The 25,575-nt window shown below is 41.7% G+C and overlaps 1 protein-coding gene across 4 annotated transcripts in view; it reads right to left on the reverse strand.

The window, feature by feature from the left end:
• The window catches only part of KALRN (kalirin RhoGEF kinase), a gene marked incomplete at its 5' end in the record, with an annotated part of 529,922 nt that overhangs the window by 156,834 nt on the left and 347,513 nt on the right, over positions 1 to 25,575 (reverse strand). For all 4 annotated transcript variants that reach the window (XM_082483615.1, XM_082483616.1, XM_082483614.1 and 1 more), the window contains 10 exons: positions 340 to 406; positions 1,651 to 1,769; positions 2,851 to 3,033; positions 5,583 to 5,705; positions 6,298 to 6,413; positions 11,053 to 11,167; positions 12,112 to 12,261; positions 15,648 to 15,866; positions 18,578 to 18,697; positions 24,743 to 24,909. In XM_082483615.1, coding sequence (XP_082339741.1) covers positions 340 to 406; positions 1,651 to 1,769; positions 2,851 to 3,033; positions 5,583 to 5,705; positions 6,298 to 6,413; positions 11,053 to 11,167; positions 12,112 to 12,261; positions 15,648 to 15,866; positions 18,578 to 18,697; positions 24,743 to 24,909 — 1,379 coding nt within the window. The remainder of the gene's footprint in view (positions 1 to 339; positions 407 to 1,650; positions 1,770 to 2,850; positions 3,034 to 5,582; positions 5,706 to 6,297; positions 6,414 to 11,052; positions 11,168 to 12,111; positions 12,262 to 15,647; positions 15,867 to 18,577; positions 18,698 to 24,742; positions 24,910 to 25,575) is intronic.

Here is a 25,575-nt window from a genome sequence, read left to right on the forward strand (position 1 = left end):
ATTGCTCTTTACTGAGTCCCAGGACATTGCTCTCACTCCGCAGGGGTTAGTGCAGCTTTGTAAACAAAGGCACACTCGGGTGTCCCTGGAGGTGCAGGCATTTACAGCCATCCGTGGGGAGCACAGGGCACAGTTCTGCCAGTGGGAGACAAGCTCCCTCTGCTGCCCACCCAGCTCCCCGCCACCAGCTGGACACGGCTCTGCAGCTAGCCCCCCAATGGTGGTACCCCCACACAGACTCTTGTCGAGGTCAGCCTTTGCAGTACAGTGAACATCACCGCTGCAAAGGATACCACCTCCTTCCTGAAAATACTGGAGATTTCCCAGGTCTTAACTTACCTCTAAACATTCATGTAAGTCCCTGACATAAGCTTTTTCTGTCTGAAGCAACTCAGCCATAATGAATCTGAAAAAAAGAAAGTCTTTCAGGTGTTTTGGACATTATAGGCATTTGTACAATGAACAGAAAACAAAACATCCTTCTGTTGTCTCCATGAATCAGTGTACTTCCACTCTAAGCCTTCAGCTGCCTCATTTTGCACCTTTCAGCTTCATGAATGAAATACCCCTTCACAGTCTAGTCCCTTGTAGGGTTATTTTCTAAGTATCTTTTCTGCATAAAATTCTATTAAGCTGTACTTCTGCAACCCTGAAGTGTGATTTAATATCTACATGCCCATCCTTAATAGTTAACTGATTCTCAGAAATGGTTTTTTTTTTCCCCAGGAATAAGGACTCGAGATTCACCAACAACACTTGCATTATCACTAGCAGTCAAGTGTAAGTCACCCTGAAACTTGACTTTCAGTGGCAATACACATGGATTTGGGAGACACCACTACTTTGAAGAGGCTTCAACAGCTTCATATCCAACTGGAGAAAATCCAGACTGCTGGGAAGCCCAGCAACCAAATCTGTAGTGCCTGAGGCTGAGCATCTCAAAGTTGAAATGCCCAATGTTTTGAAAATGTGCCACAGACAGACCAAGTCTAACCACTGTTCCCCAAGATAAAAATGGTTTCTTATCAAGGTTATGCACTGTAGTGAAAATTTCAGAGGGCTGAGAAGGATCTTACATACAAATGCTTTCCAGAATTTTCTCACCCCAAAATTGAGACAAAATACTGTGAAATTAGACTGTTTCTAAATTTAAGTGCAACAAGAAATCTCCAAATATTTCCTCTATTATGAAATATTTCCAGTTCTCTCAGTTCTAAACCCACTGAAATTTGAATCTAAACTTCAACTGAACTCTTGCTAACCCAGTTAACTCTGGATGTCACTGGAGTTTAGATGATACTGAGACATATAAAGATTTTTCTTTTTTTTGTTCATTTTACTTTTCACATACAGCCAGAAGGAAATCATGGCAATGAGTACCTCCATGACATCAGGGTCTAATCAAAGTGCTTGACTCAATCCTTTCCCTTTCCAAAAGTAACTTCAGATTAAAACCAAAAGATATTCAACCTGTATGTTCCAGAATTCTCTAGCCTACAAGTCACAACTTCTGCCCTATGCCTGTAGACTTATCTCAATAGCTCCACAGCTGGAAGGACCTACAGGACTATAGTCAGTTCTGGTTATGCAAATATAGAATCACTCTCAGATAATGTGTCATGGCAGACCGTGAGCATTTGAGGAACATACTCTTTCTTTCTGGCCGACTTTCTTTTTTCTTCATTGACTTCATGATTTGCATCTCGCAGCTTTACCTCCCGGTCTGAAAGACTTGCTGGAATAATATCTAGCTCTAGGTCCTTGTTATCCTAGAAAAAGCGACAGTACGGATTTAAAATTCATTGTAACCCTACTGCTGTGCAAAATGCAGCATGTTCAAGAGATCACGTATAAGAAGGGACAAAAGAAAGATAAAGATACCAATGTCAGAAAGAAGGAAATTCAAAGAGATTTAGAACTACAAGTGAGATGGGAGAAGGTAAGAGAGAAATCTTAAAAAAATGTCAACTATGAGATTTATTATAGTCTTCACCGTTACTCCTATCTAGAAATAGGTATTTACAACAAAAGTCTAAATTTTACCTTGCTCCTTCACATCTAAATTAGTTGCCTAGTATGGGACTTCATAAATAGTCTGATAAAGTAGGGCACTACGCAGAGACCATCCCAACTTCCAATGGCCTTTTGCCATGGAAACACCTTTCCAGACTGTGCTTAGTAACTTTGTGTAAACTAGAGACCCTTACAAGGAACAGTACATTTAAAGTATCTTGAGGGCGTGAGGGAATTCATTTCTCTTTCTTTGATACTCAATTTTGAAGGGTGGTTGACTGACATGCTTTTAAGTATTTCTGCTTCTGGCAGTCCCCCTTAATACTGCCGCCAGGGAATAGCAGGAGGTTCTAATTTTTGTTCCTCTTGTGTTGCTCTACTTCACCTAAAGGAGCTCAGAGATGAGGTTGGGGATCAATTGTTTTGGTTAGTTAAAGGATGAGAGAATGGAAACTTACAGTCAAAGCCTGAGTTTGATTCAAATTAATGGTGTGGGAGCCGGATTTATGGCTTATGCTAAAAGCAACACAGATTTTTACTCAAATAATGTGTTTCCCCTGCCTTCCCAGTAGCTGTATGGTCTCCTGGAAAATGTGCAAACATTTGTTTAGAAAGTATTCCTGATCTTCATCTGTCTCCTCATATCACTGATATGCCATAAAAAAACCCCTTTTTCTCTTCAGGAACAGTTCTGAGCTTGGCTAGGTAGGTTGGCTAGGTTTTAAAGTATTCCTAATGGACACATGATAACCCGCAGCATTCATCCCATAGCCTTCACCTCCCTTTGTGACTTTCAGCTTTGGTATAAAACCCCAACAGGACATGGCCTCACGGTACCTCTGTATTGATTCCAAGGGCTTTTTCCAGTGAGTAGCGATATTTCCCCATCCTGAGAGAGAAGTCACGGTAGCGTTTGTCAACGGTGGTGACCCACTTCCTAATTTCAGTGGCGTGTATATGTCCTTTTTCTACAAAGCTGTCAGCCAGCTGGATGAGGAGCTTCACTTTCTCCTTTGTTTGCTGCCCAAAATATGGTCCTTGGTTATGTTGCGTTATTATTATTTCCTTTGTTTTTAACTCACACAGCAGTCAGAAGCAGCTCACAGTTTTTTATACATCATTAAAGAGTGCCTGTACTTCATCTAATACAGAATCAGATGCTTTAAACGTTGCCCAGTAAAACGTGAAAGGAATAACATTTTTATAAGGACACTTACGAAGCTACAGGAGATAGAAAAAGTCAAGTTTTTGAAACACACAAACACATAAGGAAAACATGTTGGAAGCTAGACATGCCTCCTTCCCATAGCCAAAACCTTTTTTTTTTTTTTTTTGTGAGACTTGGAGTAGAAGACAGGATTTAAAAATCACACCTCATAAAATACACCAAGTTACTCTGAATCGATACCTAGGTGGTTCTGGAGACCTGTGTAGGCAGGTCATTAATACTTATCAGTCCGGAAAGTGACTTTGAGTCACTACTACTCTGTTTCAGAATCAACCAGAATTTAAATCCAAATTCCCAGTCTACTATAAAATCTCCTACTACATAATCCCGTTAGTATTTTAGTTCTAGTTACAACATTACAAACTAAAGGCTGCCTGAACTCCAAAACACACACTGAGACCCCAAACCTTCCAGAAATCTTCTACTTCACTTGGGCTCTGACTGCCCCTTAGTCACTATGGTTTTCCATGTTGAGGAACTTTGTGCAAATCTGGCACAAAAGAGCTAGTTGTAAATTTTAGCTTAGATTCCAAATCAGTCCTAGGAACTGAAGGTGCTTGGACCCTATGTCTGAGTCAACTCGAGCACAAAATGTTTATAAAACCTGAGATATCGACTGTACAGACTGCACTCCAGCTGTAACGCACATGTTAACCCTCAAAAGCAAAAGGAGAATCGGTTGTAACCCCAGAGGTACTGGCAAACTGCTTTTCAGCGATGGGGAGAACTTTCCACTCCGCCTGAAGCGAGACATGCTATCAGGCACTTAACGTTATCAGCAATCTGGCCACAATTGGACAAATGCATGTCAGACCAGAAAACACCTAGCAGATTTCAAACACAAAACTAAATTCAAGGAATTTCACCAGCAAAATAAATTAACAGCTGAATCAGAGGTCATCTTAACAAATGAATTGAGTACTTAAGCGATGCTAGGTATGGAGAAGTAAAAATCTGACTTCCTGTTATATTTAAAGGGTGTTTCATTTCCAGAAGCTACTGGTGTTTTTGCTTTCCAAACAATTGGTTTGGCCAGAAAGTTATTGGGATCAGGAAGGCATTCAGTTACAGCTTAATTTGAGAATAACATCAGTCTGGGAGTGACATGCATTCACCAGATTGCACGTGGCAGTGAAAATATTCTAGGTCAGCGGTAGGATAGTGATTTACTAGAGATCAAGACTACATGCATCAGTGTAAGGAACAGCCAGTAATGGTCAATAGGGAACAAAACCTCAATCCTAGGCTAAATAAAGAGTAGAAATCATTTGGAAACTTCAGGATGAATTGGGATTATTCTGATCAAAATCAAATTATAACCTGGAACGTGATTTCAGATGGACTGATTATGGGTGGTTAGAGGCCAGGAGTACTGTTAAAGGAATGTTGTACGGGTCCTGTCTGACTAAATTAACTTCCATCCACTGCTGGTTATCTCCCATTTTCACAAACATGCAAGCTAAGGAAAAAGGAAGGGGAGAAGAACACCACAAAGCCTGGGAATCAAACCCGTGCAAGTATGGACAGCCTAATGAGGAATTTGAGGATTACAGAAGATCAATTTCAGGACACAGTGAAATGAAGCTACGTAATACCAAAGCCGTGGTCTTGCTGCAGTCCGACTTTGCAATTTAGATCCTTATCAGTGACTGTTAATACCCCTGTGGATTCACTGTCTGTGAATTACCTATGGTTTGAATTAATTTGCCTGAAGCAGATCCAACCACCGTTCCTCTGTAAACCCCACCAGATTTCTTAGAATTGCTCCATATAAATTAATAGATTCTTGGTAATGCAGCTTTGTATTAAAAAGTGTTCACCCTGGAGTTTACAAACCCATTTATTTAACGTATTTTGTTGGGATCAGCAGATTATTTCTAATGAGATAAATGATCATCTGTGATCAACCCATCTGGAATTAATGAAACAAATTGTGGTTGTAATGACAGAAGAAAGAGACAGGGAATCCAAGATGACCTTCGATATGTTCAGATTAATTAGTTACTCTATACCATTCTTGTATGATTGTTTGAGGATGGAATTAGGGTATGTCTCATCAGGTTGCTGGGAACTCTGTATGCAAATGGACTTCCTCTTCCTTCTGATCAGAACGAAAAATAACCAGTACAGACCAAGGGGGAGAAAACCTCCTTTTTGTGCCTGTGTCTTGCTAAAAAACAAACAATTGCATTTCTCAAAAGACATTTATCTTCTGGGCTAGGAATGTCAGGAGGAAAATACAAAATCAAGAGAATATTATTACAGAGATTTAAGGCGCTGAAACAGGATCATAAACATAGACTAAGGAGGATGCCATAATTAGATTATAGTCACTGTTTACCTTGGCAGGTACTCTGAATTCCCCATACTCCTTCAGGAGTTCCTGAGTTTCTTCTGCTGATTCCCCTGTGGAGTTGTGAGTAGAGAGGTAATATTCGCCTGTTTCTTGAATCCAGTCTAAGGCCTGTGAAAGTAAAAAAAAAAAAAACCAACAAAAAACCAAACCAAAAACAAAGGAAAAACAAAACAGTCATTGTATTTCAAGAACTAATCCTCTGAGAAAAAAAAAATCTGCCAAGTAAAGGATATCAAGTCCATTGGGACTTCATACAGTATGTACTAAAACACTTTCTAGGAATGCATAAAAAGTATATAGGAATCAAAGCAGGTGGGAGATAATACAAAAGGTGCTGTATGTTTCCTAGGAGAAAAAGGAATGTAGGGAATTCTACCAATATACAGATAAATCTGCATGCAGGGAAAGCAGTTTTGTCATTCAGTAATAGCTCAATCAAACAAGTTTGCTCTTAGGCTTATTTTCAAACAAATGAACAAAACCAGAAATTAAGCTGACCTGGCAAATATACCGAGTTTTGCTGTTGGGATTTGGAATTTTCTTAAATTGTTTTAAAAATCTACATTTGCCAAATTTTCAAATGTTACAGTTTTTAAATACAACTTGAGATTGCAACAGGAACCCCACAGAGGCATTACACGAATACAAGAAATATTGACACACTGCCAGACAGAAAGACAAAGTGTGTTTTTTACACTACCTGCTTGGCACTGCGCTCAAAGACAACGTATTGTTGGCACTGATCTAATCTCCGCTTCTTCAGGGTCCAGAAGTGAAGGACCCGGTTCTCCCTCTGCAGCAGCTCACTCAGAATGGCTGTAGGGCAAAGGAAAATGTCTGCATGATTAATGATTCTGAGTGCATACAGAAATAAGCCATAAAAAGCTGAATTTACTCCCTCTGCCTGGACCACGCTCGCAAGAGCAGAGGCCCTGAAATTGTACTTCTTAAAAACAAGCATTGATTCAAAGGGACTGCTTTAAAACAAAACAAAACACAACACAACAGAAAAGTGCAGTTGCAGGGTTATCCGGTAAAGGAGAAGATGCTAGAACAGAGTTCGGAATTTACCCCAGTAAATACTCTGGGGTACCTGATTTATAGTCCTTTCATTCTCTTCTGTTGTGTAGTTCAGGAGTCTAGTACTGGTTGACATAGGAGAAGTTTCCCTTTTACTGTTTCATCTGTTGCTCTGGCCACAGGCTATGCAGCACTTGGCATCAAAGCCTACTGTCATAGAATCATAGAATCAGTGAGGTTGGAAGGGACCTTTAAGATCATCAAGTCCAACCGTTAACCTACCCTGATAAAAACACCACCACTTCTAAACCATGTCCCTAAGCACCTCATCTACCCTTTTCTTAAACACCTCCAGGGATGGTGAATCCACCACCTCTCTGGGCAGCCTATTCCAATGTTTAATAACCCTTTCAGTGAAAAAATGCTTCCTAATATCCAATCTAAACCTGCCCTGACATAACTTGAACCTGTTTCCTCTTGTCCTATCACTTGTCGCCAGGGAGAAGAGGTCAGCTCCCATCTCTCTAAAACCTCCTTTCAGGTAGTTGTAGAGGGTGATAAGGTCTCCCCTCAGCCTCCTCTTCTCCAGGCTAAACAACCCCAGATCCCTCAGTCGTTCCTCATAAGGTTTGTCCTCCAGACCCTTCACCAGCTTTGTAGCCCTTCTCTGGACACGCTCCAACACCTCAATGTCCTTCTTGTAGTGAGGGGCCCAAAACTGAACACAGTACTCGAGGTGAGGCCTCACCAGTGCCGAGTACAGGGGGATGATTACTTCCCTAGTCCGGCTCACCACACTATTCCTGATGCAGGCCAGGATGGTGTTGGCCTTCTTGGCCACCTGGGCACACTGCTGGCTCATGCTCAGCCGGCTGTCCACCAACACCCCCAGGTCCTTTTCTGCCAGGCAGCTTTTGAGCCACTCCGCCCCCAGTCTGTAGCGCTGCATGGGGTTGTTGTGACCCAAGTGCAGGACCTGACACTTGGCCTTGTTGAACCTCATACCATTGGCCTCAGCCCATCTGTCCAGCCTGTCCAGATCCCTCTGCAGAGCCAATCTACCCTCAAGCAGATCATCACGCCCCCCTAATTTAGTGTCGTCTGCGAACTTACTGAGGGTGCATTCGATCCCCTCATCCAGGTCATTGATAAAGATATTAAAGAGAACGGGCCCCAGCACCGAGCCCTGGGGGACACCACTTGTGACTGGACACCATCTGGATTTAACTCCATTTACCACCACTCTCTGGGTACGGCCATCCAGCCAGTTTTTTACCCAGCGAAGAGTACACCTGTCCAGGCCATGAGCAGCCAGTTTCTCCAGGAGAATGCTATGGGAAACGGTGTCAAAAGCCTTGCAAAAATCCAGGTAGATAACATCCACAGCTTTTCCCTCGTCCACTAAGTGGGTCACCTTGTCATAGAAGGAGTTCAGGTTTGACAGGCATGACCTGCCTTTCACAAACCCATGCTGACTGGGCCTGATCACCCTGTTCTCTTGCATGTGCCGTGTGATGGCACTGAGGATGACCTGCTCCATGACCTTCCCAGGCACCGATGTCAGACTGACTGGCCTGTAGTTCCCTGGATCCTCCTTCCGGCCCTTCTTATGGACGGGTGTCACATTTGCCAACCTCCAGTCAGCTGGGACCTCCCCGGTTATCCAGGACTGTTCATAAATGATGCAGAGTGGCCTGGTTAGCACTTCCGCCAGCTCCTTCAGTACCCTTGGATGGATCCCATCCGGCCCCATAGATTTGTGCACCTCCAGGTGCTGAAGCAGGTCCCTCACCATTTCCCTTTGGATTACAGGGGCTTCATTCTGCTCCCCATCCCTGTATTCTAGCTCAGGGGTCGGGGAACTCAAGGAACAACTGGTCCTACTGCTGAAGACTGAGGCAAAGACGGCATTAAGTACCTCAGCCTTTTCCTCATCCTTGGTTACTACGTTACCGGCCCCATCTACTAGAGGACAGATATTATCCTTGGTCCTCTTTTTATTGCTAATATATTTATAGAAACTTTTTTTGTTGTCCTTGACAACAGAAGCCAGGTTTAGTTCTAGCGGAGCTTTGGCCCTTCTGATTTTTTCCCTACATTGCTTCACTACCTCTTTGTAGTCCTCCTGAGCGGCCTGCCCTTCCTTCCAAAGGCCGTATATCCTCTAGCTGCAACACTAGTTCACGAGCTCTACATGATGGAATTTAATTCAGACCTGAGCCCCCAGTTTGACATACCTGGTAAGGTTTCTTATACAGCTGCGCTGCCTGGTGACCCTCTGTGTACTGCTCCCTGTCCAGTTATTGCTGGGCAACGATTTTGGATTGAGGCTTGGTATTGGTCCTCTAAACTGTTTTCTGTGTGATGGGGATGTGACAAGACACCCAGCTTCAGGAAGAGACCGGCAGGAGACCTGCTACTCCTTGGAGTCTAGGACATACGTCCTAGAGTCCTTGGAGTCCTCGGAATCTAGGACATACGTGTTCTCCTTCAAAACCTGAGTGCTCAGCCAGACTGTATCAACTTGATAAAACGGTGCGATTTAACTCTTTAAAAAATACCGTGGGTGCAACTAAGATTAAACGCAGAGAGAGCGCACGTGATTTACGCTATATAAGTGACATAAACCTTAGTTAAACCTGAGCTTTTCTAATTAAAGTGAGCTAAGTCACGTGCAGCTGGCAGCAGCCTGGCTCACCGCAGCCACGGCTGCGTAGGGCACTCGGGTGGGTACCGCGGCAGGGGCGGCACGGCAGCCCTCCTGCCCGCAGCCTCAAAGCACAGCATCCGCTAGAGGGGGCTTAGGCACACGCAGCCCGGGCAGCAGCCACACTTTTTTTTGTATTAAAACACTGAGTTTAGCTTCTCAACCACTTACAGTGACTTACGATCATTTACAGCACCCGTTAATAACTTCTCTCACCCTAAGCCCTTTCTGAATGTACTGATATTCATTGCTTATGTATCAACACCGGTGGCAGCAAACAGACTCGGATGTATCCCTCCCTGTTTACAAGTGTGACACTGATTATAGTCAAAAAATTTGTAATATTTAAGTGAATTGCAAAACCTCGGCCAGTCCCCGCTGAGGGAACTTTGAATGACAAAATGAACTTGAATCTTGACTTGTTGCTCTAAATCGGGTCTCTGTATAAACAGTTTATGCCAAATAAAACAAATTTTGTTCCATATTAATGACTTTGCTTTGGAAGCACAATAGGTATCCCCTACTAAATGGTGCTTTTATTCTGAACTAAAGATTTTCTGTGGATAGACTCACCAAGCATAAGAATTACACTTTTGGCTTAGGAAAAGACTAGTGTACAAGCTGATTTTTATATAAGTAATTTCAAAAAAGCTCAGTGAGGAACGCTCACAAAACCTTCTATCAGGTGCATACTTAAGGGCTTGCTGAGTCAGGATCGAATTAATTTGCCCGTGATTTTCAACTGTAGGGAACAAAAGTCCACAGCAACAACAAGCATTTCACACAGTAGCAGGGAAAAGTTGAACAAAGTCATGTTAACATTGAAGAACTGGTAGTGAAAGAAAGGAAGGAAAATAATCTTTTCAGTAGCACCATTTTCATCTTCTGTGCATAAGCAAAGTTCCCACCCCTCCCACATATATAATCACTTCATTGCTTTTAACCTGTATCTTTCTGCAGCTTGTAAGAAAGCCAATAATAATAATAATAAAAAGGTTTGTTTCTGCAGAATCACTTTGGTCATTCTTATCAGTACCTTGCAGCATTGCTAGGCACAGATTAACAACTGTTTAATTAAGCAGAGGAGTGGAACCATTTCAAGCATCTCAGATGTATCAACTGATTGCAAATAGTGCTCTTTTGCCCAAAGGAAGGCAAGTACAGGCAGATAGTTTTGCTGGTGACTGTTTGATGCGGTAGGACATCAAACAGGATTCCAGGGATGAAAAAAATAGCAGATCCATCCTAGGGACAAACAAGTTTGGACTTCATTTTTCTTTCTAGTGCTCAGCAGCAACAGGACATCTAGACCTTGTATCTGATATGTGCTTATTTGTTTATGCATTTTTAGATATTAAGGCAAAATAGTGTCTGATCACCTTGGCTGACACCCTACATGACGGGGGATGGCACAGTGTCACTCCCATGGGCTGTCCTAACAAGAGAAGCCAGACAGAGCCCATGTTTCAAACCCATTTCCTTCCCGCCACCCCCAAAATTGCATCAGCAGAGTTTCATATAAGAATTCACACCTAGCAGAGGAGGGATCGCTTTCTGAGAGGCCTCACCACCATTGCTAAAGGTGTCAGGCATACGTACCATTTTAGCGACAGCAGATGGCAAAACTTAAGGTACCTTCTCAGCATGTTCACAAACTTTAGGGTAACCACACAGTAGAGGGGGAAGCAAACAAAACCTTCAGTGCTGTCATTGCACCAGTGCACCAACCTTTTACTTGCTGCTCGGGCCCCCTTGTATGGCTTGCTACTCCTGGCATGCTGACATTGTTCCGGTGGATGTACTTGAGGAATACCTCAGCGTTTCTTCGTGCCAGTGTACAGGCCTAAAAAAAACAGCCCCCAACAAGAAGACTCAGTAAAGATGAGCAAAGAAAGCAAAGGGGACCCAAGGGAGTTCTCTGTTTCTTTTGCAGGGAGAAGTTCTCTTTCACATGGGAACGTGGGAGCTTCAGCTAAGAGTCAATAAACTCAGCTAATAAACAGCCTCATAAATGTATTAAAACATGAGTCATTTTTAATATAGTGGCTGATAGTTATATACTAAGGCAAATTAATGACAATAATAAAACAACTGGTTGTAAAGAGCTAGTACGTCACAGATTTTCAATCTAACCAAAGCTAACCCATCTCTCAAGAAAAGTACTCATTGTTTCAAAAAATGTACAATCTAGAGGCATAATTTCTTAAGCCTTGCCTGCAAGTGCAGTTTCATGTCATATTTCAGTTTCAGTGGAAGGTGGGAGGCTGGCTGTCAATTGACTTGTCAGCCTGTCAGCTCCACAGTTCTTACAAAGCAGAACCTGGAAGGCAGGAGGAAATCTCTGTCTCCATCCTGGTGCTGCCCTGCAGGGACACAATTGCTTCAGCTGTTAATAGTTCGTCAGCTATTGGCTTGGAGGACAGAACTTGAAATGCTGGATGGTTTCTATAAGCCAACACCAAAATGCTGTATAATACCTGTCATTTATAATGCTCTTCATATGCAATTTTGAGAATTCGAACTTTGAAATGGCATAACAACTAACATCTTCCAAGTGCAATGCAAATACCACCTAATTAGTCCTGATGACATCTCTGAGATATGCATTGATGATAATGCTTATTACCCCTCCTATAACAGTGTGAAACTGGCCCAGGGCTTATACAGCCAACCAGTAGCTGAACTAGGATTACACCTCAAAGCCTCCCCTCAAAATCACGGACGTTGCTTTAAATTGACTACTCTAATGGGGAGTTTTCCTGATTTATTAGAGAACTAAAATGAGACCTTGAGAAAAGCCTCCTTCTGTTCCAGATGTTTGCTGATCAGAGGGATGACGTGGTCTATCTCAGCTGCTGGTCCAAGTTTATCTCGACCTCCACACCAGTCTTCATCCCGTCTGTATTCTTGCTCCAAGCTCTCTAATACACTGCATACCTGAAACATGCCCATAGCACAACAATTCAGTTTTCTACAATCATAATCAGGAGGGACATATTCAGTAAAAGTCTATGACCAATGACATTTCAAACCTAAATGCTTTGGACTATGGGCCCTGACATGGAGGATGAGTGGGTATGAAACAGGCCCTGGACAGAATGATCTGGCAGTTCTCCTTACCCGTAGGCATCTCCACTGTTTGGGATGCAATTCATCTGGTTTAAGGGTGATAAATCCTTCTTCTCTTCCAGTGGATAATCGGGGGGAAGCTCAAAAGGTTGAATCAAGGCAGGGGTCAGTGTTGGTCCCAGTGGACCATTCAGGAAACAATCCCTATTCCGGAAGGGTGCTTTCGATGTGTTTAAATCCCACTGAAGTCAAGGGACTTAGCACATACTTAAAGAAAAACACATGCTTAAATATTTTACTGAAACAAGGTCTGGAGCTGGAACTAATTCTCTTCAGCTGCTTGTTAGTTGCTCCCTATACAGTTTTTGTAAAGACTGATAGAAACCAATAGACATTAAATCAGTGTCGCAAAATAGGTGGATGCAGGTGTTCCACTGTACAGGGCTTACACAAGTATCTTCTGTCTTGGCAGAACAACGGGAATGAGGTAAATAAACCAATACAGTCTGGAAACTGTGTGCAGTGGCTTCAGACAAGGCTGAGTCTTTTGTGTTGCAGATCCTGAGAATGACTCTTGGTGGCTCGTGCAGACACCAAGAAAAGTAGAAAAGTTTTCAGGACCATTTGGAACTTTCCTCTTCTCTTCCAGACAGCTCTTCCTACACACTCCACTGCTGAGATTACTCAAGATCAAGTCAGTTATTGCTGGAGGTCCAGTTAACCACGTTCATCCTTTTCTTGCTTACTCCTGCAACTTTTATATGAACGCAGTAATAATTCAGAGGACCCTACATGCTCAAGAGCACAGTCTGGAGGAGACTCCAGCATCACCCACCAATCCTGCCCCTGCTATTGCAGGCCTTTTTCATATAACTTATTCACCATTAAAACTGGTCAACTGAGGTGAACTGATCAACTTACCCTGCTGCCAGGCTGTTCAAGGACCTTATGCATTTGACAATCTGAAATCATCTTCTTGCTTGAATGCACACCAGCATTCACCCTCAAATGTTCATCTCAGAACAAGTGCCCCGTGTGCTATTCAGGCACAGAGAAGCATTTCTATTCTACTTCTTAGTTCTTGAAAGCTTTGGTACTTTACTGGACTTTGGTGACTTAAAAAATGAAAGTAGATGGACTGTCTGAGGTTCACAGCTTTTCAGAAAGGATGGTCCCTGCACATGCAAATGTCATTTCTCTGTTAAGACGATGACAGAAATTTATATAAAGTGGGCTGTCAATGAAGTCAGAGAGAAACTGGGCTATGTGAAAACCAGGGCTCCCCCGATTATATTAAGAACATAGTATTCTTGGGAAAGACAGGCATGAAAAGGTTTGGCTGGTTGTGACAGTCTCTCCACCCTTTTAGCTCCTTTTTCTAGATACTTAGAGAATTCAGGATCCTGTAAATTACTCAATCCACTGTTACCCAGTCAGGGAGCAGACTGTTAAGGACTGTAGATCAGTCGTGCAGCCCAAGAGAAGACGACAGACTACTCGCAGCAGTGAGTTTATGAGCACCCAGAGACTGAATGATCTTTGTCCTAAACATTTGCTGAATAGACACAAGTAATGAATGAACTGGTGGGCACTGCAGCGTGCTTGTCTATGGCTTGAAAACAGGAAGAGACTGAATTGATAAATTACTGGCTATGAATATTTTGGCCAGCACATTTGACTGTCTAAAGCACTAATGAATCCCTTAATGGTTTTCATTTCTCACAATCCTCCACCAGCAGTAATTCATTTCAATCTTGCATGCATCAGGGACTGTAAATCTGTTTGAAACTCTTCACAGTGAAAGACATTCATTATAAGGAATGAATTCATCTTAAACAATCTTAAAAATGCATTAAACAAATGACATAAAAAGTAGCCCAAGGATAATCTACAGCCTCGATGTTAAGGAAAAAAGAATCTCTTTCCATACTGATATATTTAGTTGTGCTAAAAGAAAACTTCCTATGTCTGGTTTTCTAATTGAGGAACTAACTGTGTGATAATAACAGTAGAAAATTTAATGGCAATCGCTGCTGTTTTTTGTATAAAACCACAGGTTCCTGCAATGTCCATGCTAACACGAACTGCCTGGCTGCAGTAAATTACATCAGGCAAGGCTATTCGTGTATCCACACTATGACACTAATTCTCACTGACTACAGTATAAATGGCACCTGTTTGTGCAAGGGATGAAAGTCCCACCATAGCAGCAGCAAACTGGAATGTGTTTTGCAATTCATGGACACCTGGAATGAAGTACAGTTGTGTTAACATATAATGGTTACTGCTGTAATTATCTGTGTTGCAGATGGATTTAAGAGAAATCCCTTTATATCTTGGCATCTTTTTCAGCATAGTGATGTTTAACTACTAGTGAAAACACTGGCTAGTACTGCTTACAAAGTAACAGGTAATTAATTGCAAGCAGTTCTCAAGGAAAAGTGGATTTATATTCCTCAAAATTAACTCTGGTGTCATGAGAACTGGAAACAAAAATGGTGGGATTTCGGAAATTCTTCACATTGGAAAGGGGACAATTAAAAAAACCCAAACCTTCAAGAATTACATTGCTTTACTGAAAACTTTAACATCAAACTTATTGCAAACTGCTGCCTTCTTTTTTTCATTGTTCTCTTTTTTGTTTGTTTGTTTTTTTGTTACAATATTTGTCAAAGAAACAATTTTGACTAGTTCAAACTTTGGTTTCCATGTGCGGCTTAGCATTGCTATGCCAACGGAGCAAATGTCCTTTCAGTTAATTTTGCCAGTGCTGTGAGGTCCCTTGCTGGCAGAAGACCCTCTGCACTCAGGGTCAGAGTAGAAAACCCACACCTACCAGCACTGCTACATCATGGAGTGCACTCACATTGGTGTTTACCAGCTGGGAATCACCAGAGGGCTCAACATTGGCCCTGTTTAGGTGACAGAAAGGTTTGTGCCCACTTAATGTGTGGATGAAAACATGCAAAGATATGTAAAAAGACAAAGGGCCACTTTTAAGGGCAAGCAAGGCTGACTTGGCAAGCCACACTCTTCCTACTTTGGGGATTACTTAAGGAAAAGGGAGAAGAATGAGCACTGCTCCTTAGTGGTATTAGCAGAGCAGGCATTTGGAACAGTTCAACACTCTGGAAGAGTGGCACGACTGCACCACTGATCTTGGTGAGATGCAAGACCTTCGCACTCTACACTGGGAGCTAAATCTCAGACTGTAGCAATATCTTATGGCACACATATAATACTGTTCAGCTCACCTGCTCAGAGGTTTTATAGAAGGCCACCGAGGCATTGACAAGTTTGAGCCTGTCCTCCATCTTCAGCATCAGCTGCTGCCAGTGCAGGGCCACCTTTTCGGCACACTCTCTGATAGCATCGGCATCATAATGCCCAGCCTGTAGCAACACTTCAGCTTTCTGCTGGACTTGCAGGGCACTCTGGTGTGTCTTCTGTAAGGAAGTGGCATGAAAGAGGGACTGTGTATGAGGGGAGGAAAGAGAGGTTGTATAGATGCGCCAGATGTATGGTAGAAAGGTGAAGCGAGGTGTGAGCATGGAGATGCGAGAGAGTGAAACATTTTCAGAGAGTTATCCTCAGTTAACAGTTACTTTCTGCAAAGCATTTTAGTTTCAATTATTCACACACATTTGCAACATGTTATTAAAGCTTGGGACAAGCAAGCACTGGCTAAGTTGGGTTAGCTCCACCGATCTGCTGCTGCCCCTTGGGCAACAGCCCGGGGTGGGGTTCCCGGTGGGTCCATTTTGACAACCCCAGTGCAGGCAGCAGTTGTGCTGAGCTCCCACCCAGCCCGTACTCAGTGCTGACTGCATCCCACACAATCTGCAGATACAAAAGCAAACACCAAAGAGTTGGCAAACTATGGGTCTAATCACCCTAATTTGACTCTTGCCAGGCAGTTTGCTGGCATCAGCAGCTTTACTCATGTGTCTAATTGTCCTGTCCACAGGATACAAAACATCAACCCCAGAAGACACGAAGATGCCTTACTAAATGGCATGAACTATATCACAAACATCAGCCCCTACAAGACACATTTCTGAAAGTCAGTTCACTCATATTGGAGCTACACTATGCTTCCTTTAAGGGCAGAGCTGGGGGGAGTCAAGCCATTTTCTCCACCGTTCCCCAGTTTACTCAGTAGGCACTTCATAGGCAGGACTGAATTATTTGCCCTGTTCCCCAGCCTACACCAGCCCCTCTCAGAGTAACCAAGTGGTGGTTACACCTTCCTCTGTGGGTAGCTGAGAGGAAAATAGCCCCCGGCCCTTCACAGCCTCCTGAGTAACTGTGTTCAGGCATGGTTTAGGCAAATATTTGAATTTAATCTTCTGAACAGAAGCCCTGAAATCTCCCAAAGACTCCTCTGTTCTGCATCCCATTTGTAACTGCTACTGACAAATTCTCATGTGATACTTTTATGATCTAATCCTTGAACCTGGAAAGAAGCTTGAAATCATCTGGTAATACACTGATGAATAACGCAATGTAGAGAAAGCTATTAGCAAAAAAAGGATTAATACTTGGCAGAAACATTTAGGAAGATGTTCAAGAACAACTGGTTAAATTTAATATCCAGCTGCTTTACTGATGTTAGCGTTGTAATACTTGTTTTAAATAGACTTTAAAGGATTTCAACTGAAAATCAATTCCACATCTAGAATGCCTTTAGAGAACAGTCTGCCCTGTGTGCTTTGCTGATTTCTTCCCCATATTGAGCTTTAAACACTTTAAATATTTAATCTAGTGTTTTCTCCTTTTGAAAACTTACTTTCCTCTTACTGTGGCATAACCCTCTTCTCCCTCTGTGATTTGCATTTACCACCAAATACAAGCACTTCCCCAAATGGCAGCAAGCTGCGATAACACAGCCAGTGGGTGTCTTGTTCCCCACCGCTGTCTGGTGACGGCTGCCAAGATGTGGTCAGCACAGCTTGGTACCAGCCAGCTCGTACAGAATTGACAGAATTTCCCTTTGGAGCTGCAGCAGCTTAGTGTAAGTGGAGCTGAATCAAAATAGGTCATTAGCTGAGATTTGAACTCTATACTTACTAGCAACACCATATGGTATGTTGACCTGTTTAAAGTTTACCAGAAGACATAAAGACAATCCTGCCCCCCCAAACCCCCCCACCCCCAAATTAGGCATCTCTTCAAATCTCCATTATGGAAATATTATTTTCCTAGTTTAAAGTTTGGTTTAGTTTTGGTTATTTTCAAATATACATAAACCACAGAAAGGTATTTTCCAAATTGTTCTTTGCTCTATAAAAAGGTAACAATTAACATAATCTGGGAAGCATATACACCTTGTTAAGCAGGAACAGGAGAAAGCAATGGCCTCTCTTTCTTGCAACCAGAGCAAGCACACCCTGTGAGCGTCGGGCTTTTTCATAATGACAAAGATATACAAAGTACTGATCCTAACTATGAGTCCTGTAGTACCCTGCTCAGGGAAGTCCATAGCCCTTCACTACCTTCTCATCCAAAAAAGCAGCTCAGAGGAGGTGCTATTCCTCCTGCCATGTCCTGACTCCTTGAGTGAGACAAATGAGTTGGCTGACAATTAGTTTTCAAGGGCCAGGTCAAAGATGTGCTGCTCCAGGGCAAGCAGGGGCAAAAGTTCAGTTTTGCAGGCAATTCTTAAAAATCGCCCCTCTTGTCTTTTCTTCAAAGTAAAGTTATTTGAGAATGTGGGTGTGAATGAACGTCTCTTCTGCTGTCAACAAAAGGGGAGTTGAATGAAACAAAGATTTCATGCAAGAGCATTATCCAATAACAAAGATATTAATAAATGAATGCTGTGAAATGATCTGCAAGTCATGGACATAGGAAGAAACCAACTTTAGAAACTTTTCCCATTTTCAAATCAAGTTGTGACTTTTAATCTTATTTTTTTTACCAAAGAAATTATCAGGAGATGCATGAGTGTCATTTTCATGAATGGAAATGTTGATATCTGACAGCCGAAGAATTAGCTGCGGATGATAAATAATTTATTTCACTATTAACCTCTGGCTCCATTACAAGTTTAATCATTAAGTTGATTTTCTAAAGTTTTTATTCCTTCCCTTCCTTCGAGCAAGCAGCCATTGATGCCAAAGAGATAACCTTTTGTCTGATGTTCACCTGGGAAGGAGAAACAAAGTTAACTTATTTGCGTTACCTCTATGGCCAGCTGAAACTGCTCGTGCTCTCGCTGGAGCTGCTCAGCTTCGGAGAGGGAGCTTGCATTGACAAGGCTTGCATTCAGCATTGATTCACCATTCCTGATCCAGCCCAGCACCTGCAAAGAAAGGATGTGCTTATGGAAAGGTTGCTTCAGTACAAAGGTTTATGTAGTCACTGATCAGAAAGGCCTTCGGCCTGGCTACCAAAAAGGCACTTTGCCCAGTGCGGTCTCAGGCTGAATCAGTGAGCAGAAAGAAATCCTAGGATGAAGATTAATGACATAAATTTTTAGAAGGCAAAGATCTTATTGAAGAAGTTATTGCTTGAAGAATTAAACTCCCCAAGTATTTATACGGCTGTTCGGATAGCAAAGAGCTTTCATGTCCAAGGTCTGATCGCGCAAATGAATGCTCCCCTACACAAATACTCCCGGGCAAAACCACAAAGTGTAACGAAGAAGGTTTGAAATTAAACATAAAGATCTCTCCCTTTTTCAAATTTCCAACTGGAATCATGGGCCCTGCAACTCCTTCCTGGTCCACTTGCCTGTGTTTCTTTCATGCAAAAGTCAGAGCTTAGGGGTAAGGAGGGAAAAGACACCGTTGGATTCATCTGACATGGAGTTAAGGTGCAGTTGGAGTTTCCACCTGTATGCAGAGCTAGGAAGAAACCCCAGGTCTTGCATTTTATATTTAGTCAAGAGGCTTTGCTTTAGGGACATTCAGATTATTTGTAGACATGCCACGCATGCTGTAATGACTGCAGAATCAAATCCTAAATATACATAATTAATCTATCAAGCTTGTATTTATTCATTTAAGCAGCAACACTTTCTGCTATTTTAAGACACGTGTTTGGAAAATTAGCACCCAGAACACATGTGCAAGTTCTTTGCTGTGCTGTCTCAAAGCCTATTTTCTACCTGTGTGGGTGTCAAATTATTCCAATAAAGCCAGAAAGTTGCTGAATTCAATTCACAGATGCACAAGAAATCCCGACTGCCCAATCACTGCCCTAAATTTAGCTCATGATTTACAAAGCTCCAAAACTGACTTTGCTGCAATATTCTACATAGTAATTTCCCTTTTGTGCCATCACTTTCATGAAGCGATCCATTAAATTGTCTGAAAGAAATAGGGATCTTCTGTTTTGGTTTTTACCCCTACCTCATGTATCACCCTCGTTATAGCCATTCAGTTCCCTGTAGGGTAGGAAAATGAGTTTTCCCTAGGAGAAAGAAAGGGGAACCATCTACACATGTAGCTGACCCTAATTTGTAGAAAATTACATTCTGCTCAGTACAACAGTGTGGAAGATTTCATTTGTCAGCTTTCTCTCTTTCATCAGCAGGTGTTATTGTTCCTGTGGGAAATACAACAAAGATTTAAAAGAAAAGAAATCGGGTTATCATGTGGCAATCTTTTTGGCTGGCATTTTCTATAATCCATCAGACAAGAAAGCTACATTATTGCCAACTACATGGTACCAAAAGCTGAAGTTAACCAAAGGATCACTGTAGCTGGGAAAGACTGGAAGTGAGGACATCATAAAGCAAGACTTGCTTTCACATTTTATATGCTGTGATATATCCTGACTTGGGCCATTGAGAGTGTAGAAAATACTGAGTGTGCATGCTAAAAATGCAGTAGATTTATTTTATTTTCTTTAAAACAATACAATCAGGGCATGACAGTGTCCTCTTGGGAACAGCTTTCATTTGAGATGGAATTTTTATAACCTGCCACAAAGGTTTTAATGCAGATTTCATACAAATGTCCAAATCTCTAAATAGTAATAAAATCATTGGAAACCTCAGTCTTAAAACAAAGCAACTTGATTAGTGAAAAGCTAATAGGCAACAAGGTTGAGCAAGAGGGACCATACAACTGCAAGCAGCCAGGTTTCTTCCAGTGTTAATGATACACGTGCACTCCTCTGTACTACTGTTTTGTTGACTCAAAAGTATTCGGGGTAAAGCAGTTCAGGTCAGGCTCTGGTGGGCGACACCTTGTCAGCAATGCTTACAGCGCTCTTCTTGACCGAGGCTGCTGCCACCCCTGAGTTGGGCCATCCCAGAGCGTGGGTTCAGGCACTCACCGTGGGGCTCTTGCGCTCCACTTCCAGGCCCAGTGAGCACACAACCACTAGCAAATTTTCCTTGAAAGAATTTAAATAATGATCCCATTCTCATTCCAAAAGTCTAGCACTTAAATGTTAGGGCCTCCTTGAGGATTGCATCAGCTTTTTCCATAGTAATGTTTTTCTCTTATTTTTTTTCCCCTCTTCTTTTTTGTGTGTGTATCGGTTAAATACAGTAAGAAAAAATTTCAGTTGCATACCCAAAGCTTCTTAAAGCTAAGTGCAAAACCCAGTCACCTGCAAAGCCGCAAAGCCTTTCATTGTGTCACTGGTTTGGAAGTAGACTGTGAAATGTTTGGAAGAGAGCATTTATACATTTGTATCTGGTTTACAAGACCTACTCACAAATTGATTCCTACTTATATGGTGCTTAATACCTTTTCATTAAAATCTGTATAGAAGCTGCTAATAGAGTAACCAAGACACTTCTCTGATCATTTCCTGGATTAATAGATTCACCATTATCTGGCAATGTGCAGACAGGCCAACAGCAAACGATGGCTTTAAACAGACATTTCCTACAAATTACAGATTTTATCAACTTTGTAGAAGCGGTGATTAAATAATTCTGGAGTTAAAAAAAAAAAAGGTTAGGCTTTTTAAAAGAATCTTTGGAGTTGGTTGTTTTTTTTTGTTTTTTTTTTTTTTTCTTTTCTTTTTACAATGGAAAAGCAGAAACACATTGACAGCAACTTAGATAAAAGCCACTTGCCACTGGAGGATAATTTCACTGGAAGGCATGGGTTGTCTAACACGGCAACCACCACACTTCTGAAATAACTCCCACATTTGACTCCAGTTTGCTTAAAACAGGCTACGTCTGCATATGACTCCTCTGAAATTAAGTAATAGTACCAAGTTCTTCTAAAATTCATACCCTGAAACTGCCACCTTCACTGAGCACAAAATCAGATCTTACAGGAAAAATAAAAAGTGAGGCACCTCTTGTGCAGCCCTCCTTAAGAAACAAGAGCTCTGTGTCACATAGTATTTCTGTCTGGTTTAGTTTAGTCAGAATGCCTTCCTTGATGTTTCTAAACCAGACTTAAAGTATTGCTAACGATACCCATCAAGTTACGTTGGAAAAGATTTTTAAGTTTAAAAGGCAAAATACTGTAAGTGATTTACATCTCTGGATGTAAAAGCTTCTTTGAGAGGCTCTTACTGCCACAGACACAACTACCAGCAAGGACACCTTCTGCTGATTTTAGCCATGTTCAAAACTGCATCAGGTTTCCAGGAGCTCTGTGACATTAGATTGGGGAAAAAAAAATATATTCAGTGTCTCTCAAATCACTACTTCCCCTCATCCTTTGCACATATTCATCTGGAAGCAAATCTAATGCCAAACAGCAAAAGTGGATGGATATCAAGCATGTGAAAAGGAATAAATACACTTGAAAACAACCTGGAAAATAAGTGTAGTGGGACACTTTCAGGGTATTTGGGAGTAAATTAGGTCAAGTTCCACACTTATCGAAAAAAGAAACAAAACATACAAAGATAAAATAAGCTGATAGGGAAGGCAAACAGCTGCAAGCACAGCATTAGAGAGTTTGTTATTTAAACTAATCTCCACAACTCTATTCTGCTATTACTTTTATGTAAGCAATCCAAGCTCTGTAGTTTCTGTCGGAAATGAGTGGGATCCAAATGAAAGGAAATCAGTCTCGGGCAGGATCTTTCTTTCTAACAAAGAGTTTGTGAATCACTCATCTATACTATTTCCACTCTAAAGCACTTCACAGAACATCTCATTTGGAATTGTTCCGCTTTAATGGCCCCAAACTTCGATTCATTGTCCTGGCATTCAAACTCTTGGTGTATATGATATAAAGCAGAAATCCCTGCTAAATGAAACTTAAATAGATAGAGACAGTTAAAAGTCTTTGTATTTCCACGAGCTATTATATCAAAACGCAAACACGTGTACATCTAACAGCCTTGACCAATTTTACTATGTCAGCGGAACTTAACCACAGCTACAGTAGGTGTCTTGCAGCAACCACATCTCCACCGATTCACAAGAGTGAGAGCACTTTGGTAATGAGATCATCCATCGTCTCAGATGCACTGAAATGAAAGTGAAGGAAATCTGGACCAGACTGGAGATGAACTACAAGCCAAAATCAATATATTTCCCAATTCACTAAATGGTTGGGAATATGACTCATAAACAGGAAACCAAATAGATAGGGCACAGATAGATTTTAACTTGCCTCTTTCAAAAGGAAACTGTAGCTGTGGTAATTTATAGGTTAATAAGCAACGGAGTTCTTAGTATTCAGCTGAACAAATAAAATGATTGCTCACTATTGGTTTGCTAAAAGGTCACACAGTAACGAAGGCTCTGATGGTCCCAAGCTCCATTAAGGAAATACTAATTCAAGGCAGCTGTTCTCCTCTCACAAGTAAGTATTAGGTAGTTCAGTCCTAAAACCATTTCCTTTGGTTAGATTTGGGGTTGTAAAATAGTTAAGGCCCAGAAGATAATTGATAATGAGGCAAGTAACATCGGGTACCTGCAGGGAGTGCTGCACTGCCACTGTACGGCTCCAGGAGCAGCCACAGGGCCGACAGACTGGCACTTCATCCTGGTCAAGTGGGCTAGTGACACTTGGTCAGATAGCGATAACCTGCATTTCTGCTACACATATCACTCCTCTCTATTTTCTATCATAAGTTAAACTAGCTCTACTTCATCATAAATCTACTGCACAGAACTCCAACCTTAGCTAAGCTGTGTGCGAGGCACTTTGGCAACCTGTGGAAAAAAGGATACACTTCATAACCATATTAAGGTGGTGATTATGAGTATCACAGAGTCTCCGTAGAGCTCTAGAGCTTCATGAGGAGTCGGCCTTCAGTTATGACAAATGCCAAAAGACTACATTTTCAGAAGAGTTCTGTGCTACTTTCAGTTAGGGTTGCAAAATATTCACATCAAAGTGGACTTTGAAAGCAAACGTATGTACTTGTGTTGGTGCTGCCAGCTTCCAGCTTGAGACTCTTCTGAGAATGAAGGATTTTTTTTGACAGCAATGGTAAAACAATTCAGATAAAGCATTACTCAAATATTCACTTCTGAAGAACGAATAACTATGATCATGTGTACTGAGCACTCAGTATATTTTTTTTTAGTAGACAAATAAGCAAATCTTTTACATGAACACCTTGTAGTATTTGAAAAAAAAAAAACAAACACAAACCCACACCACAACCCCCCACCCCCGCCCCCCCACATTTATACTGGTAAAATAGATTCTTGCATATTCCAGGTGTCTGGAAAAAGGTTCCTGGTTTTCCTAATGAAACCAAGAGCATTCCATTGAAATCCAGACATACACTGACGTGTGAAGCCACCTATGGATTAGGAAGCAGGATGTGTAGGATTATACTGTGTAGCAAAGGAAAACAAAGAAATTTGAGGCATCCAAATTAAATATCAGGGGAAACCGAGGGAGGCAGAACATAACTGCCTACACTAGGATGAAATCTGGAAGAAAGTCAATGTAACAGTACTAAAATGGCTAAACAAGTCCTAGGATCTAGAAACCACAGACAGAATTTTTTATCTCACCCAGATGATGTTAAAGATTCCTGCAGGTCAGCAGATGTATAGCAATAAATGAAAAGGTGAAGCTACTGTAATGTCATACTTTGACCTCACGGCTCCGTTATCCTTTGCTTTGGGCCAGTTCTCCACAACAGCACGAGTCTGCATCCCAAATCAATTCACTACATTCCCAGAACACATGGGACTTTGAGGCAGCTTCTGCAGTTGAGAAGCTATGGGGTCAGTTCTGCGCGGATTTCCCATAACTATTCACGAAGCCAAATACATGCCCTTCGTTATTTGTAAAGGGTCATGCTGCAATCTGTCAGCAAATGAAGTACTGTTAAGGAAAGGGGGATTAAGATTGTCCACTTAAAAGTACGTGACTTGGCAGAAGCTGATTTTGCATATATGTAATGGCTGAAAACCCATTTAAGACCCTTAAGTGCGGTTAAAAACTCTCACCTGCTTGACTTCAGCCTGTAGGTGCCGGAGCTGTAGGCACTGCTCTAACCTCTTGTGAGTTTGGTCAGCATTAAGCTCCAGCTCATGCTGTTTCTCATGAAGGAATTCCAGCAGTTCTTGAACCTGTGTCGCAAGATCAATGTCTTTTTCGCAGATCAGCTCAATGCCTGCAACATGCAGAGAGAGAGATCATTGCACTTATTTGAAATTTCAGTTGTTGCACAAATATAGCCTTCAAAATTTTTTTGCCACTTAATGCATTTTGCATTGATTTGCAACTCTGAGTAATTCTTTCCCACTAAACTCTCTCACATGTAGTATTTGGCTTTCCCAGTTTCCTACTCCGCATCACTACATTTTTCTACAGAGCAGCATTTTTCTGGTAGTCATTGCTCATCTCCCCCATCAGCATCTGGCTAGCAGGACATGATTTAACCACAGCCTTGCTCAAAAACTTGCATGAACATCAAATAAGAAAGAAGTCAAAAATCCTCCCTTTCTTACAGTAATTGATTAACTTAGATGTGCATGTTGAAAAGAACTTCGAAGAGAAAATAGAGGAGGAAGAAAATAGGAAAGTGACATAAATGAAGCAAACTGTAGTGACCAGATTTGCAGTAGTGCTACAAGTGCATGGAACTCCACAGTGCAAACTTTTTTTCCATCTGGGCACTTCAGAGGATCTTTAACAACAATTTAGTTTAAACCAGCCCATAGTTCATTTATAATTATTCCACAGACTGACTTTCATCCAATCCTCACATACCAGAGAGAAAAGGTGGCTTAGTACGACATTCCCCATCCCTTGCATCCTGCGTGAAATTGATAAACTC

Source organism: Vanellus vanellus (genome assembly GCF_965231255.1).
Source record: "Vanellus vanellus genome assembly, chromosome: 5".
NCBI lineage: Eukaryota > Metazoa > Chordata > Aves > Charadriiformes > Charadriidae > Vanellus > Vanellus vanellus.